Genomic DNA, 13,494 nt, shown 5'->3' with positions numbered 1-13,494 from the left:
AAGGCAGTGTCACTGGCCCTCATATGTGGGATCCGAACCGGGGCCCTCTGGCGTCCCAAGCCAGTTCTTAACCATCGCGCCACTCGGCCGGCCCCCAGGCGGCTTTTCATTTGGGGAGAGCCGTTGGCGCCTGTCTCCCCTCCCCCTCAGAGATTCTTCTGGCAGCTGGACTACCCTCTCCTTGGGACTCCAGTTGTTTAAACAAAATAGAGTTTCCAGTGCTCCAGTAACACCAAGGATCTCTGCTCAAAGAACACGGCTACAAATCTGAAGTGGTTTGTGAGAGCCCTCTCCTTAATGCACCACTTTGGGCCTGGAGGCCTGTGTGCAGTGAGAACTGGGGTTTCCACCAGGCCCTGTCAGAAGTGGGTCAGGCCCATGGTTTGGAGCGGGGGGCATGCTGTAACGTGCGGGGTGACCCCAGTGTGCCCTTCTACCCAGCGGACGTGTCCGGCATTGACTGGATGGTTCGGCATGGGCGGAGCCTGGCACTCTCCGTGGCTGTGAATGTGGCTCCCAGCAGACTCTGTGCCGGCAAATACAGCAGTGAAGTTCAGGAGATGATCCTCAGCAATGCCATGGCAGATAGGGTAAGGCTTTGGGACAGCCACACCAGCCCTCCCCCTCCCGTAGCCAGAATTCCAAGGCCAGAGCCTTGCTGACCCAGCATGGGGGAACCCACACTGGGTGGTCAGAGGCCGGGGGGGGTCGAGTTTCACCTTTGCTGGTAACTTGCTGTGCCCTTGGACCAGGACTTGCTCCCCCTGGGCCCCTGTTGCATCATCTAAACAATGAGGAGTTTGGGTTGGGGCATCTAGAGTTCTCTTCTAGGAAGAAACTCTCTGATCCCTGTTCCCGGAACCAGTGGCGCAGGCTTTGTTCTTCTGCCTCACAGCCAGGGCAGCCTGCCCGCATGAGCTCTGTCGAGGGGTCTTGGATGTGAATTGGTCAGGGAGGTGGGCGGCTGGTGGTGCAGAGCCAGGGGCCCACAGGTTCCTGGGCGATGGCGTGGTGCCTGGCCCTGCTGCTCCGAGGAAGGAGCCAGATGCCACCCTGTCCAGCAATCCCCTCTCCCCACAGATCCCCATCGCGGTGAGCGGGGTCCGGGGCATGGGCTTCCTGTTGAAGCATCACATCGAGACAGGAGGAGGGCAGTTGCCCCCCAGACTCTCCAGCCTGTTCATTAAGGTGAGCTGGGGGCAGCTGGGCCATGAGCAGGCCCCATGAGTGGAGGCCACCGTGGGTGAGCGCCCCGACTGGCTGTGTGCCAGGAGCTGGCCACAGAGAGCCTGCGGGGTCTCTGAACGCATAGGGGTGGAGTGCAGAGTGGTTGTGGGTGCATTTTTCTCTGGAAGAGTGCCCAAGGTTACGTCAGATTCTCAAATAGACCTGTGACCCCCCCCAAATCAAGTTAAGAACCAGGATTTTAGGCATTTTTTCTAGGCATCCTGATTTTGTAAGATTAAGGACAGATCTGTGTTCAAGTCTTAATAAATCTTCTCTGCCTCCCTTTTGCTGGCCTGGCTCGTATGGGTATGACTACTGTGGGGTGTGTTGTCAGGGAGCTGGACATGGGACCCCCCACTGCCTGTGTAATAAACCATACTTCTCAGACATGAATATGCACACAAGTCAGAACCACAACCTGCCTTTTAAGAGATGCAGCCAAGCCTCAGACTCTGCCAGTGTAACCCACTCCCAGGCGATGTCAGTGCTGCTGCTGCAGACCTCGCCTTGAGCAGTGAACTTCCAAAGGGTGATGGAGGCCATGGCTCCATCCTGCAGACCCCAGAGCCCTGCTGAGAGTTTTCAGGGCCCGTTTGAAGGCATCTCCCTGCAGGCAGCTGTTGATCAGCATTTGTTTGCTGAGGACCTGCTGTGTGCCTGTCTGGGCTGGACCCTGGAGGTGTAGAGCTGAACCAGGAAGACAAGATCTCTGGAGTTAGAAATGCACAGAAAGCCCAGGGGGAGGGCCCTGACTTAGAGAGGGCCGTTGGGGATGTCTGAAAGCTGACATTTGAGTTGAGGATGAAATGGAACCACCCAAGCGAGGATCCGGGGCAAGCACGTTCCCGACAGTGGGACCAGCCAGTGCAGAGGCCCGAGGGAGGAAGGTGCGTGGTATGTTTGAGGAAGTGAAAGCCCTGTGTGGGCTAAGAGTACTGAGCAGCGGGGAGAATGGCACAAGATGAAGTGGGCATCACGCCCTGTCACCCTCCCACGGGAGGGAAGGCGTCAGAAGGAAGCAGTGGGGTCAGTTTTCATGAAGAGAGAATGTCAGGGCGGAGATTTGGGCTGCTTGGAGAAACAGACTGAATGTGCCTGACTAAAAGCCCGTGCTCCTCCTCAGTGTCTGCAGAACCCCTCCAGCGACATCAGGCTGGCGGCCGAGAAGATGATCTGGTGGGCAAACAAGGACCCGCTGCCCCCCCTGGATCCCCAAGCCATCAAACCCATCCTGAAAGTTCTTCTTGACAACACCAAGGATAAAAACACTATCGTTCGGGCCTACAGCGACCAGGCGATTGTCAACCTCCTCAAGATGAGGCAGGGTGAAGAGGTGTTTCAGGTGGGAGCCTGGGACTCGGGTGCCTCCTGGGGCGTGCTGTGCTGTGGGCATTCGTCCTGCGGGGCTCCTGCATGGCAGTGTTAAACACCATAGTCTCCCCTGCCCCCCGGGTACATGAGTGTGGAGGGGCAGACCTGGTCAGGGACTGGCCTGCTGCCTGCATACACATTCCTCTCTTCCTGTGGTGTTTAGACTTCTAGCAACGGAGCCCTTGCTGCCAATAAAATCTCATGTGGCCCAAACCTATAAAAGAGAGGCCAGTCGGGCTGCCCTGTGTAGCTCAGAGCCCTGCTCACTGAGTCCCTACCTCCAGGCCACCTTTGAAGCACTGAAAACGCTAACCACCACTGCCTCACCACATGACAAGCATGACGGGTGGTTTTCTTGGCTTTCCCCAGGCCCATCTGATTCCCTTATTTTACCAGGTTCCCCTCAGCGGTTCTAGTTCTGAGGTTAACCTCATCTTTGTCTTTGGAGAATTCTGAAACCCTGTTTTCTGACCGTGTCTCCTCATTGCTATCTTCTCACAGTCCCTCTCGAAGATCCTGGACGTGGCCAGTTTGGAGGTGCTGAGTGAGTGCAACCGAAGGTCCCTGAAGAAGCTGGCCAGCCAGGCCGACTCCACGGAGCAGGTGGACGACACCATTCTGACTTGATGGGCCTGGGCCCCGCCCGCCGCACAGTCAGCCTTTCGGCTCCACCTCTTTGTTCAGTGTTTTCATTTTTGAAAATACGTTTGTTCTGACGGGGAGCTTAGGAGATGGCCTTCCCAGAAAGTATTTTAATACATCAACAGACCACAGCCAAAGCCTTAAATCAAACCCACACAAAATTGCCTCCTCCATCGCTCACCCTTTTCTTTGGAGAAGAGAAGAAAAAGCACATGTATGAGCCTCACCAAACGGTAGCTGAGAGCCCATCACCCAGCTTAGCATGGCTGGTCTGGAGCAAGTAGGGGCAGGCTCCTGGTTCCTCTTCTCCTGTGCTTGAGCTCTGGTTCCAGAGCCGCGCTACCAACCTTCCGCCTAGGTCCCAGGTGGGGCGCCGGACTGTGGAGGCCTGCCCAGTGTGGGGGGGTCTTGGCGTGGCTTTTGAATGTTGTGTGGCCTGATTGGATCTGACCCCTGTCAGGTGAAACCCGTGCTCTCGCGGCCCTGGCAGTTCACAGGTCAGGGGAGGGGGTAGGTTTAAATGCGGGTGGTTTGAAGGAGGCGTGTTTAATAAACGCTTTGATTTAATCTTGATAGAAGCCGATTTTTAAAAATCTCCAAACACCCATTAAACACGAGGCTTCCCGCGTCCGGAATAACGAAGGCGAGGCTGGTGGTGTTTTCCTTAGACACGGGCAGCACTCGTCTCTCTCCCGCTCTTGGAAGTTGTGTAGGGACCTGAAGACCTGAGGTTGGGTCTTGAGAGGTGCGTAGCCAGGCCTGTGACCTCACCCGGTTTGGAGAAGGCAGGGGTCGAAGGAGCTGTGTCCCTGCTCTGTCTGACTTAGGGACCTAGGCCACTTTTGAAGTCAAGCTCTGGAGAGGACTCCATCCCTTCTGTGGAGTGAGAAAGAGCCGCATTCCTGTAGTCACAGGACTTGCCAGAGGAAACCGGAGTGGCAGTTCAGCATCTGCCTCCTTTATGAATGACTTCCTTCCTCTTGGTTCTTAGAAGGCTCGTGATCCTGCGTCCTGTCTGATGGAGCACGCCCCTCTGGGCCCAGTGACGCAAGTTTTTCTGGGCTTTTTCCTTGGTCGCAATACGGAACAAACCTCTAGCAAAATTACTGGTCAGAGCTGTAAAAGGAAGAAAAATTACCTAAACGTGGTAGGAGCGAACTCACTTTGTAAAAGGTCTAAGATGCTATAGCAAAAAAAAGACAAGGCTTTACTTATTAATGCGGCCGAGGTAGAAAGTAGCCTTGTGAGTCAGCACTTTTGATGAATAAGACAAGGTGACCTCTAAGATACTTCTGATGAAATCCTTGCTTTTGATGTCTGAGCCTTCTATGTCATAGGACTTCCTATTTTCTTGGAGCAGACGTGGTCTCAGCTGGTTCAGTGTAATTGTAGAGTCCCAGAGCTGGAAGGGACCTTGAGAGGTCAGCTGAGTTGGTCCCCATAGCCAAAGCAGCCAATGGTTACAGCTTTTGGTAGCCATGGTAACTGTTCCCTGCTTCTGGGATTCAGATGGTCATTGGCGTCCTTGCTGCTGCCTGGGGCATATGTCCAGCAAGCTGTCTGCATGTGTGGTCACCTCTGCCAGTTAGCCATGGGAGGCAGATGAAGTTTCTGGGTGAGGGGCAGTAGGCTGGGAACCTGTTAAACCCCTGAGGTGGTCTTCACTGTTTCCTCTGGGATCTTAAGAATCGATGTTTCTGTCCCCCACTTGTGTTCAGTCCCCCGTCTGAAATTGGGAGAGGAATCTGATGTTCTTAGAGGTGGAGGACATTCAGTAAGCAAAACGTAAAGGAAAAACACCAGGTTCCAATTCCAGAAACTGGAGGAGGATGAGATCTCTCTGTTCAGGATGGATGGATGAAGGTTGATTCACAGACGGGGATGACTCAAAGATTCCAGAGCATGTTGAATTACATTCTGTTAGTCTGGAAGGAGGGTGGGAGCTCCCAGGAAGTGAACTGTGAAGGGCTCTCACAGACATGACACTCAGTGGAGCAGGCAAAAAGGACCGGTCAGCCGAGAGTCAGCAATCCTGAAAGCAGCGGCCCAGACAGAGCCCCCTGCAGGAACTGGAGCTAGGCAGCAGAGAACCCGTGGTTGGTAGAGCTGTTTATCCTTGGGCAAGTCATCCAGCCTTTCTGGGCCAGTTTTCTCATCTCTAAAATGGGGGCATTTAGAATGGAAGCTCTAATCCGTTCTCAAAGTTATCCTTTAGGGGTCATTAGTAATTATAACATGACATTTGGCATTTTTTCATTTAATCCTCTCAACCTATGAAGTAGGTTCTCTTGTTACTACTAATTTCCAGAGCAGGAAACTGAGGCGCAGAGAAATCACACGCCCAGGGTCACATGGCTGATAAATGACTATCTGTGCCCAGATCTCAGACTAGCTTTTCTCTTCCTTCTGTGCTGGCCAGGTAGGCGCAAGCATTTCTCCTTCTTTCCCGCAATGCCTCCAGACCTTTCACATCCTGGCACACAGGTAACAAAGATCCAGGTACAGCAAGCTAGGCAAAAGCTCAGGTGGCTCCCAGTGACTGGCCCAGGGCTGTCCCCACCCAGGTCCTACCCAGCTGCTCTGTGGCCTGATCAATACCTCACCCCACTTACAGGACACTTGCTGGGAAAGTCTTTTCAAAAAGACATTGATTCTCTCAGACTTTCGGTGATTCTCTAGAGAGGAGTCTCGCCCATCTTTTCCCTGCCCTGTCCTGAAAGGCAGTGACAAGATGATGTGCCCTTAGCTAATACAAGGAGAACGAAACAGCATTCTTCTCAGTCTTTCAACTGACTCAGAACCTCTGGAATCCTGAGGGTCAAGATTATTTTAAAATGTGGGAGAGGATGACATGGTTCACACTCCTTCCAGGAACCAAACCTACAGGTAAGTTCCCTCTGTCCCCCTGCTGTGAAGCCACAGAGTCCGGAAGATGGTAAGGAACCTGCGGAGAGACACTTATTTGCTAGGACTTGGAGACGTTTTACTGAGAGCAGATTTTGAAACAAGATTGGCATTTAGGAATGTTTTTCTTCTAAGTATGGTTCAGTGTGGACGGGTCTTAAATTGCCTTAAGCCTTTCTGTATTAGAACAATAGGAAGAAACAGGAAACAGCCTAACTTAAAGATCTAAATATTTTTCAGGAAATGCAGATGGCAGTTTTAAGTTCTAGGGTAGTGTGCTGTAGTGGAGCCGCCCGGACTTGGAAGTCGGGTTGGAACTTGAACTTGACTGCTTAGTATAAAGCTGGGTGACCCCGAGTATGTTCGTTCCTTAACCTCTGAGCCCACAGGCTCTCAGCTGTACAGTGATAGTGCAGTTACACAGGCTTGTCTGGAGGGAATGAGATAACGCACAGCACAAGGCCAGGTACCCCAGAGGTGCTCATCAGTGGCTGATGTGAGCAGAGTCAGGTGTCTGTCAGTGAAGAGAGACTGAACACTCGGCACCGCTTACCCTGTGTCACAAGGACAGTCCTCTCAGACTCAGGCAATTGCTGGGTTGAGAATTTGCGGATGTATTGACTTTTCAAGCCTGAAGTTTGAAACACTAACTTAAAATAAGGTTTCTCTTGAGTGATGATTACCATGTTTGACCATCAAAAACTGAGAGGTGTGTAAGCACACGGGTCCTCACTGCCTGGGCAGGGAAGCACCTTCGACAGGGCTTCCGGCGCACTGGTGGGAGCTGGTCCTTACTTCCTGAGGAGTAAAGGTCAGGTACAGATGGAAGGTATCTAAAGTCATGTAGCCTGTTGGTTGCAGAACTGAAAAAAAAAACCCCACCATATTTCTAGCTATAAAAATAATTTTGGAAGGTAAGTTTAACGAAACTAGTCAAGTTCTTGGCACGTGGCTCTGGAGTGAGTGGGTTTCTCTTAGGAAGAGGTAGAGCCCAATTCTTTCTCTGGGTGGTTCCGAGCCACCCTTGGTTCTGTGGGCAAGGTTCCCTGCAGCCTGCTGGGGTAGGATAGTGTGGATGACAAGGAAGCCTAGGAAACTGGAAAAACTGGTCCAAGGATTATTACCTCAGTGGGATTTCTGGGTGAGACTTTCCTGAGTGTGCCCGCATGGAATGTACCAGTCACTTTCAGTTGCTACTTGAGAGATTCCTCTGGTTGAGGTAGCAGCCTGGTCATAAGTTACAATAAATCCTTCTTAACCATTTAGATTCCCATAAAAAAGGGAGGCGGGAAGCTGGGGTGTAGCAGAATCCAGCATTTCTCAAATATTTTGGCCTCAGGACCCCTTTACACTTGGAAAAATTATTGAAGACCCTAAAGAACTCTTGCTTATACGTATCTTACCTGTCGATATTTACCATCTTAGACATCAAAACTGGTCAACTTTAAAAGTTTTATTAATTGATTTAAAAAGAGTAAATCCATTACACGTTAGTACAAATAACCATAACAAATCTAGGTCTTCTAAAACAAAAACCATTTTAGTGAGGACAGTGGCAATGTTTTACATTTTTGGAAGTCTCTCTAATGTCTGCTTCTGCAGTCAGTCTGTTGTGATATCACATGTCGCGTGGGCTCTGGAAAACACTGTACAGTCGTAAGTGGAAAAGGCAAATAACATCTCAGTATCATGAAATGTTTTGACTTCACTGATCCTTTGAAAGGGTCTTAGACCCGGGAGCCCCAGACCACACCTGGAGAACCACCGATCGAATCTAAAAGGTTGAAGGGACTAAAATCCTACTTAAGAGTTTGCTGGGAGTGTGTGTATGTGTGTGTGTGTGTGTGGGGGGGGTGAGCCTGAGTTATAATGAGAGACCCCAAGTTTGGCCCACATCCCACATAAAGCAAACTCAAGAGAGAATTCAACTAGATTATTTCTGATATTCCTTCTAGCTCTTTAAATTCGATGTGTGGCTTCACTTTAATTCAACAGACACCAAGTCCCTACCATGTGTTAGGTCCCCAGAGGATACTAGGATGGTTCCTGTAATCAGGTACATAATGTCCATTTGATTTGGGGGGCTACCTAAGGGCAGGACAAGGCCATTGTCAAGTCTCCTGGTATGGCATCAGGCATGCAGGTGTGGGATAAAGGGCCAATATCCAGTTTCATCAAAGGGAGAGACCAGATGCGGTTTCTTCCATTTCTTCCCTCTTGGACGAGCATGTTGGATGGTGCCCCATCTTGACTCTTCATTTAAAGCCCCTGACATTCAGTTTCCCTGCCTTCTCTAAATTCTTATTTACACCCACGTCGACCTTATATGATTGCATGTGCACCCTCCCTTGCCACCTATCTCAGCAGCTTTAGAATCCATCGCTGCTGACCAGTCTGAAATCTGGATTTCACAGGCCCCTCCAGGCCTCCGCTGCACTAACCTTCACCCCTCCTGCTATCCTGGAGGCCCTGCCTACTGGCTCTGTCTTCAAGGCCTCAGGCTTGAGGTTCCCTCTCTGTTCCCTCTTAGCCTCCCCATTGGTGACACCGCACTTTCTCGACTCGCCTCTTTGCCAGTTAAGCTCTTTAAAGTTCCCTTAAACCCTCTTCATTGCTCACTGCTCAGCCCTTACTATCCGCTGCCTTCTAATCCTCTGCTTCTGCTATCCTGAAAATCATTTCATTCAACCCCACTGTTCTGACCACCAACCACTTTTTCTATTTTTTTTTATTACTAGTTTCAGGTGTACAAAACAACATAATGATTAGACATTTACACCCCCCTCCAAGTGATAACCCCAAGTCTACTTACTATACTACCCTTCTGACACCATACATTACAATACCATTGACTATATTCCCTATGCTGTACTTAACATCCCGACTATATATGTGTATATATATATGGTATATTTTAATTATAGTTGACATTCAATATTTTATATTTGTTTCAGATATCCAGTGCAGTGGTTAGGCATTTATATAATTTATGAAGTGGTCCCCCAGATAAGCCTAGTACCCATTTGACACCATAGTTTTTACATTGACTATATTCCCCATACTGTATTTCACATCCCCATGACTATTTTGTGTCTACCAATTTGTACGTCCTAATCCCTTCCCCTTTCTCACCCAGCCCTCCAAGCCCCTCCCACCTGGCAACCATCAGTTTGTTCTCTGTATCTATGAGTCTGTTTCTACCACCAACCATTCTTCTCTTTTCATTCACTGCCAAACTTCTTGAATGAATAGTACATACTCACCCCCTCTGTAGTGTCACTGTTCCTGTAAATAACTGCACACTTCTCTCTCCTTTAGTTTTCTCTTCAGAAACATTCTTTTGCATTCTCTACTAGAACATAAGCTCAACAAAAGCAGGGATTTTACAGTTTCGTTCACTGCTAAATCTCTAGCTGCTATACACTAGTGTCTGGCACACAGTGAACCCTGATTATTTGTTGAAGATTGAAAGAGGATGGGACTTTGTTTTGCTTGTGTTACAACCTCAGTGCCTGGCACCTAGTAGGCACACAAGTATTTACTAAATTAGCGATTGAATTCAGCTGCCAGGTAAGGTACGTGATTTTTTTTTTTTTTTAATGCTGCTTTGGGCGATACTGTTTGCACATCGTCTTCTGCATCTGTCCCTTCCTGCTGTTACCTCACACCTGGGCTTCAGCAATAACCTCCTTTAAAGCAGCTGAAATCCATCCTGCAGGCTTGCACTGATTACTTTCCTAAAATAATATTCTGATATTGCTCCTGCGCTCAAAAACTTTCAGTGTCCTGTCCCCAGTGTCGTTTCTAATGTATAAAAGGTGGTGTTGCAAAAGTGCATCTGTAAGTTGGCTGTTCAGAACACTGAGACCAAGTTTCCTAACAGTAGCACATACTGAATGAATCTTACCTCAGGTCACAAAAGTTTATGTCTATAAACTATCTACCTACCTACCTACCTACCTACCTACCTACCTACCATAACATAGCTTCAGTCACTGAATTGCAGTTAAAATAAATGTAAAATAGTGTTTCGACAGGAAATGTGCTCAGAGTTTAATTTTTGGGAAGTCAGACACATATCCTGGCCCATAGGGAATTCCCCCTCAAAGCCAAAACTGATGCTTCTCACAGGCTGTGACAGTGGCTGTCTAAATACACTTGTCATTCAAAACTCTATTCCATTTCCATCATGAAACTTTTAGGATGAAATCGCTTCCCCATCATTTTAGCTAAAAATGAAAGCGTTCCTCTTCAGAAGTCTAGACTGCTTATCTGACAGCTATTTTTTTTTATCATATTAGCTTGTATTTTTTTTTCTCATATATATATTTTTAAGCTGAGCCATCCTGCTACCTGTTGGCAGCTCAGTGGCTGCTCAGCTCGGGTCAGGAATGGAACCGCTGTTGCTCAGAGCTCAAACTCTTGAGCAAGCTCTTAACCAACTGAGCCTCTCAGCCGGCCCTTTTTCTTGTATTTTTAATTCCTCATGAGTATGTCTCATTCTGATAAGACTGTAAGCTCCTGGAGGGAAAAGGCTCTATTCTACAATCTGTGGCATATAACAAATAATAAGCACTCATTGAAGAGTTATTAAAGAAATAAAGGAGTCAATGGCTATTGCTTTCCAGAAGACACATGCAGGCAAGTCAGGATCTGATCTTCACAATGGCCAGTTCTGCCCTGCTTCTCACAAGTACCCTGCAGCCCTGATATCAGGCAGGTGCCTTAGAAATGTGTGCTGGAGTCTATAATCAGAAATGGCTGAAAGTATGAGTCAGTGCAGAATGACCTTGGTTAACAGTGTTAGTTACTGTTTATCACATGCCTATACAAGCCATACCTTGGATATACTGTGGGTTCGGTTCCAGACCACTGCGATAAAGTGCATATTGCAATAAAGCGAGTCACAATTTTTTTGGTTTCTCAGTGCATCCAAAAGTTATGTTTACACAATGCTGTAGTCTATTAAGAATGCAATAGCATTATATCTAAAAAATGTACATATCTTAATTAAAAAGTACTTTATTACTAAAAAAATGCTATCATTCGAGCCTTCAGGGAGTCGTAATCCTTTTGCTAGTGGAATATCTTGCTTTCCATTTGTAAAAAGCTCAGTATCTGCGAAGCACAGCAAAACGAGGTAGGCCTATATGTATGCCAGGTGATTTATAATATAAACCTATCTCTAATCCTTACAATTATCCTGTGCCGAAAACAGGGGCTCTCAGACATTGTGACATGACTTATCCCAAATCTCAAAGCTTTTCAAAAGGATTTTCAAAAGGATTTCAAAGCTAGCATTTGAACCGAAGTCGCTGACTCCAGAGCAGGTTGAGATGAGGGGGAGGGTTGAGTGTGCTTGCCTAGTGGCTACAATGAGGCTTTCTTCTTCACTTCTATTTATTTCCTAAATAAAATAGCTGGATCAAAGGAGATCCCATTAACCTTTCCCTGACCAAGAATGACCATTTTTAAATGATCATATGAGCAGCTCCTCTCCCAGCTAAGTGGGATTCCAAGCCCATGTTCTTTTGACACTGATTCTCAGCTCCTGGAAAAGCAACTCAAAGCTTGAGTCAGACACTCCATGTGCTGTTGAAGGATCTTCTCTGAAACATTGTTATAAGAAAAAATTATAAACAACATGAATGCCTATCAAGAGCAGAGTGGTTAAATTATTACAGCCATAGAGAGTACCACACCATGCAGCTGTTAGTAAAATGTATATTAAAGAGGAAAGGCAAACTACATACATATATGTGTTTGCATAGGCACAGAAAACTCACTTAAGGACACTTATTCACTCAGCATATATTTGTTAAGCATTTTAAAGTATCCAAGAGACTTACCAACAGGTTACCTGTGAGGAGTGAGTCTGAAGGAAAAATATAACTTGTACTTTTTGGTAAGCTTCTGTCTATTAAAAAAACTAAAACAAAAACGAGCATTATTTTTTTGATCAAGTCAAGATTTACAAAAAGAAGTTTGATAAAGTAGAACTATCCAACAGGTACTTGACTGGAAAGGGACAGGGCTATAAAGAACTTATAAGGAACTTAAAGATCTCTGCAATTAGTATGAGGATGGTAGTAGGAGCATCCTACTTTTTAGGGCAGGTGAGAACTTACTCTAAAACTGGAAAAGCAAACAAAAACAGGCTGATGATGATAAAGCGAAGACCGCTTAAATTCTGACGGCCCACGTCTTGGTTACTAACCACACGACTCTGAGCTGTGCATCTGCAGGTGGTGTAAAGTTGAAGCCCAAGGGGCTGCTGCTTTCGGTCTCCGAGGTGCATCTTACACACTGGGTCATCAATCTCCCAGGCTCAGCGTCAAGTTGGACGGGATTCTGAATCGTACTATTTTACTAAGAAGGCAACTCAGGCTCCAAGAGATCACAGAGCTAGGCTGTGATTTCGATCCAGTGCTGACCACAAAGGCCGCTCCTAACACGCTAAGCTCTGGCAGCCGATTCCCTTTCAGTAAAACTCCGCAGGCACCAGCCGCATCGGCGTCCTGTCCACAGGCCCGGGACACAGTGTGGGGACCCGAGCCAGCACCCCGGGGGCGGCGTCGATGCAGAAACGGGGCGGAGTGTCCGAGTCCCTGGCCTCGAGGAAGCGGGAGTTCGGAGTAAGCCACGCCCCACGGTCACTGCGCGCCAGTCTTCCTCTCTGCATCACTTGCGGGGCTTGAAGATGAAGGAGCGAGTCCGACCCAGGCCACAGCCGGGCTTCTCTGGCACTCTCGGCTTCTTTCAGTTAGGGTTCGACAGCAGCTCCGCACTCCAAGCCCGTAGGGCTGAGGGCGGCGGCCGGGGCGGCGTTCACCAAGGAGACACTGAACAAGCAGGCCCGCGCCGGGGGGGTACTCTGCCAGGGCGCATGCGCGTTGCGTGACCGCGGAGAGGGCGCGGCTGGCCGTGGCTGCGGCTGCGCACAGGCGGTGCCAGACGCTGCGCCTGCGCAGTGACGGGGCGGGGCGGGAAGGAGGGAGGCGGCGGCGGCGGCGGTAGCGGCGGTGGAAGCTGCTGAAGAGAAGGAGGAGGAGGAGGGGGAGCGGAGGGAGGTGTTTCTGTCAGTTCCGGCTGTTTGTTCGGGAAGTGGATCCGCCGCTGCCGGAGCAGCCCGGAGGGAGCTGCGGATCGCGAGGCCAGCACCGACCCCGCCCGCCCGCGCGCGCCTCCCCCGCCCGCCATGGCCCGGGACTACGACCACCTCTTCAAGCTGCTCATCATCGGCGACAGCGGTGAGGGCCGCGGCGGCCGGAGGCGGCGTGGGCCCTGCCGGGTGCGGCCCGCGGGGGCCTCGGGGCGGGCAGACGGGCGGGGAGGTGCCGGCCTGCGCGG

The 13,494-nt window shown here is 49.4% G+C and overlaps 2 protein-coding genes across 3 annotated transcripts in view; both read left to right on the top strand.

Moving 5' to 3' along the window:
• The window catches only part of GCN1 (GCN1 activator of EIF2AK4), an 83,319-nt gene extending 79,512 nt beyond the window's left edge, over nucleotides 1–3,807 (top strand). Inside the window, 7 exon segments of the mRNA XM_019649093.1 lie at nucleotides 442–590; nucleotides 1,081–1,188; nucleotides 2,351–2,569; nucleotides 3,100–3,175; nucleotides 3,178–3,356; nucleotides 3,359–3,395; nucleotides 3,398–3,807. Coding sequence (XP_019504638.1) covers nucleotides 442–590; nucleotides 1,081–1,188; nucleotides 2,351–2,569; nucleotides 3,100–3,175; nucleotides 3,178–3,356; nucleotides 3,359–3,395; nucleotides 3,398–3,477 — 848 coding nt within the window. The 3' untranslated portion in view covers nucleotides 3,478–3,807.
• A 6,761-nt stretch (nucleotides 3,808–10,568) lies between these two features.
• RAB35 (RAB35, member RAS oncogene family) overlaps nucleotides 10,569–13,494 on the top strand; it is a 20,314-nt gene continuing 17,388 nt past the window's right edge. Inside the window, exon 1 of one of the 2 annotated variants that reach the window (XM_019649092.1) lies at nucleotides 10,569–13,394. In XM_019649092.1, the coding sequence (XP_019504637.1) occupies nucleotides 13,343–13,394 (52 nt within the window). In that variant the 5' untranslated portion in view covers nucleotides 10,569–13,342. The remainder of the gene's footprint in view (nucleotides 13,395–13,494) is intronic. The other variant, XM_019649091.1, reaches the window with a different exon arrangement.

This window comes from Hipposideros armiger, unplaced genomic scaffold (assembly GCF_001890085.2).
Source record: "Hipposideros armiger isolate ML-2016 unplaced genomic scaffold, ASM189008v1 scaffold_129, whole genome shotgun sequence".
Taxonomy (NCBI): Eukaryota; Metazoa; Chordata; class Mammalia; order Chiroptera; family Hipposideridae; genus Hipposideros; species Hipposideros armiger.
The sequence above is the reverse complement of the archived record's forward strand: the minus strand, read 5'-3'. Positions and strand labels throughout refer to the sequence as shown.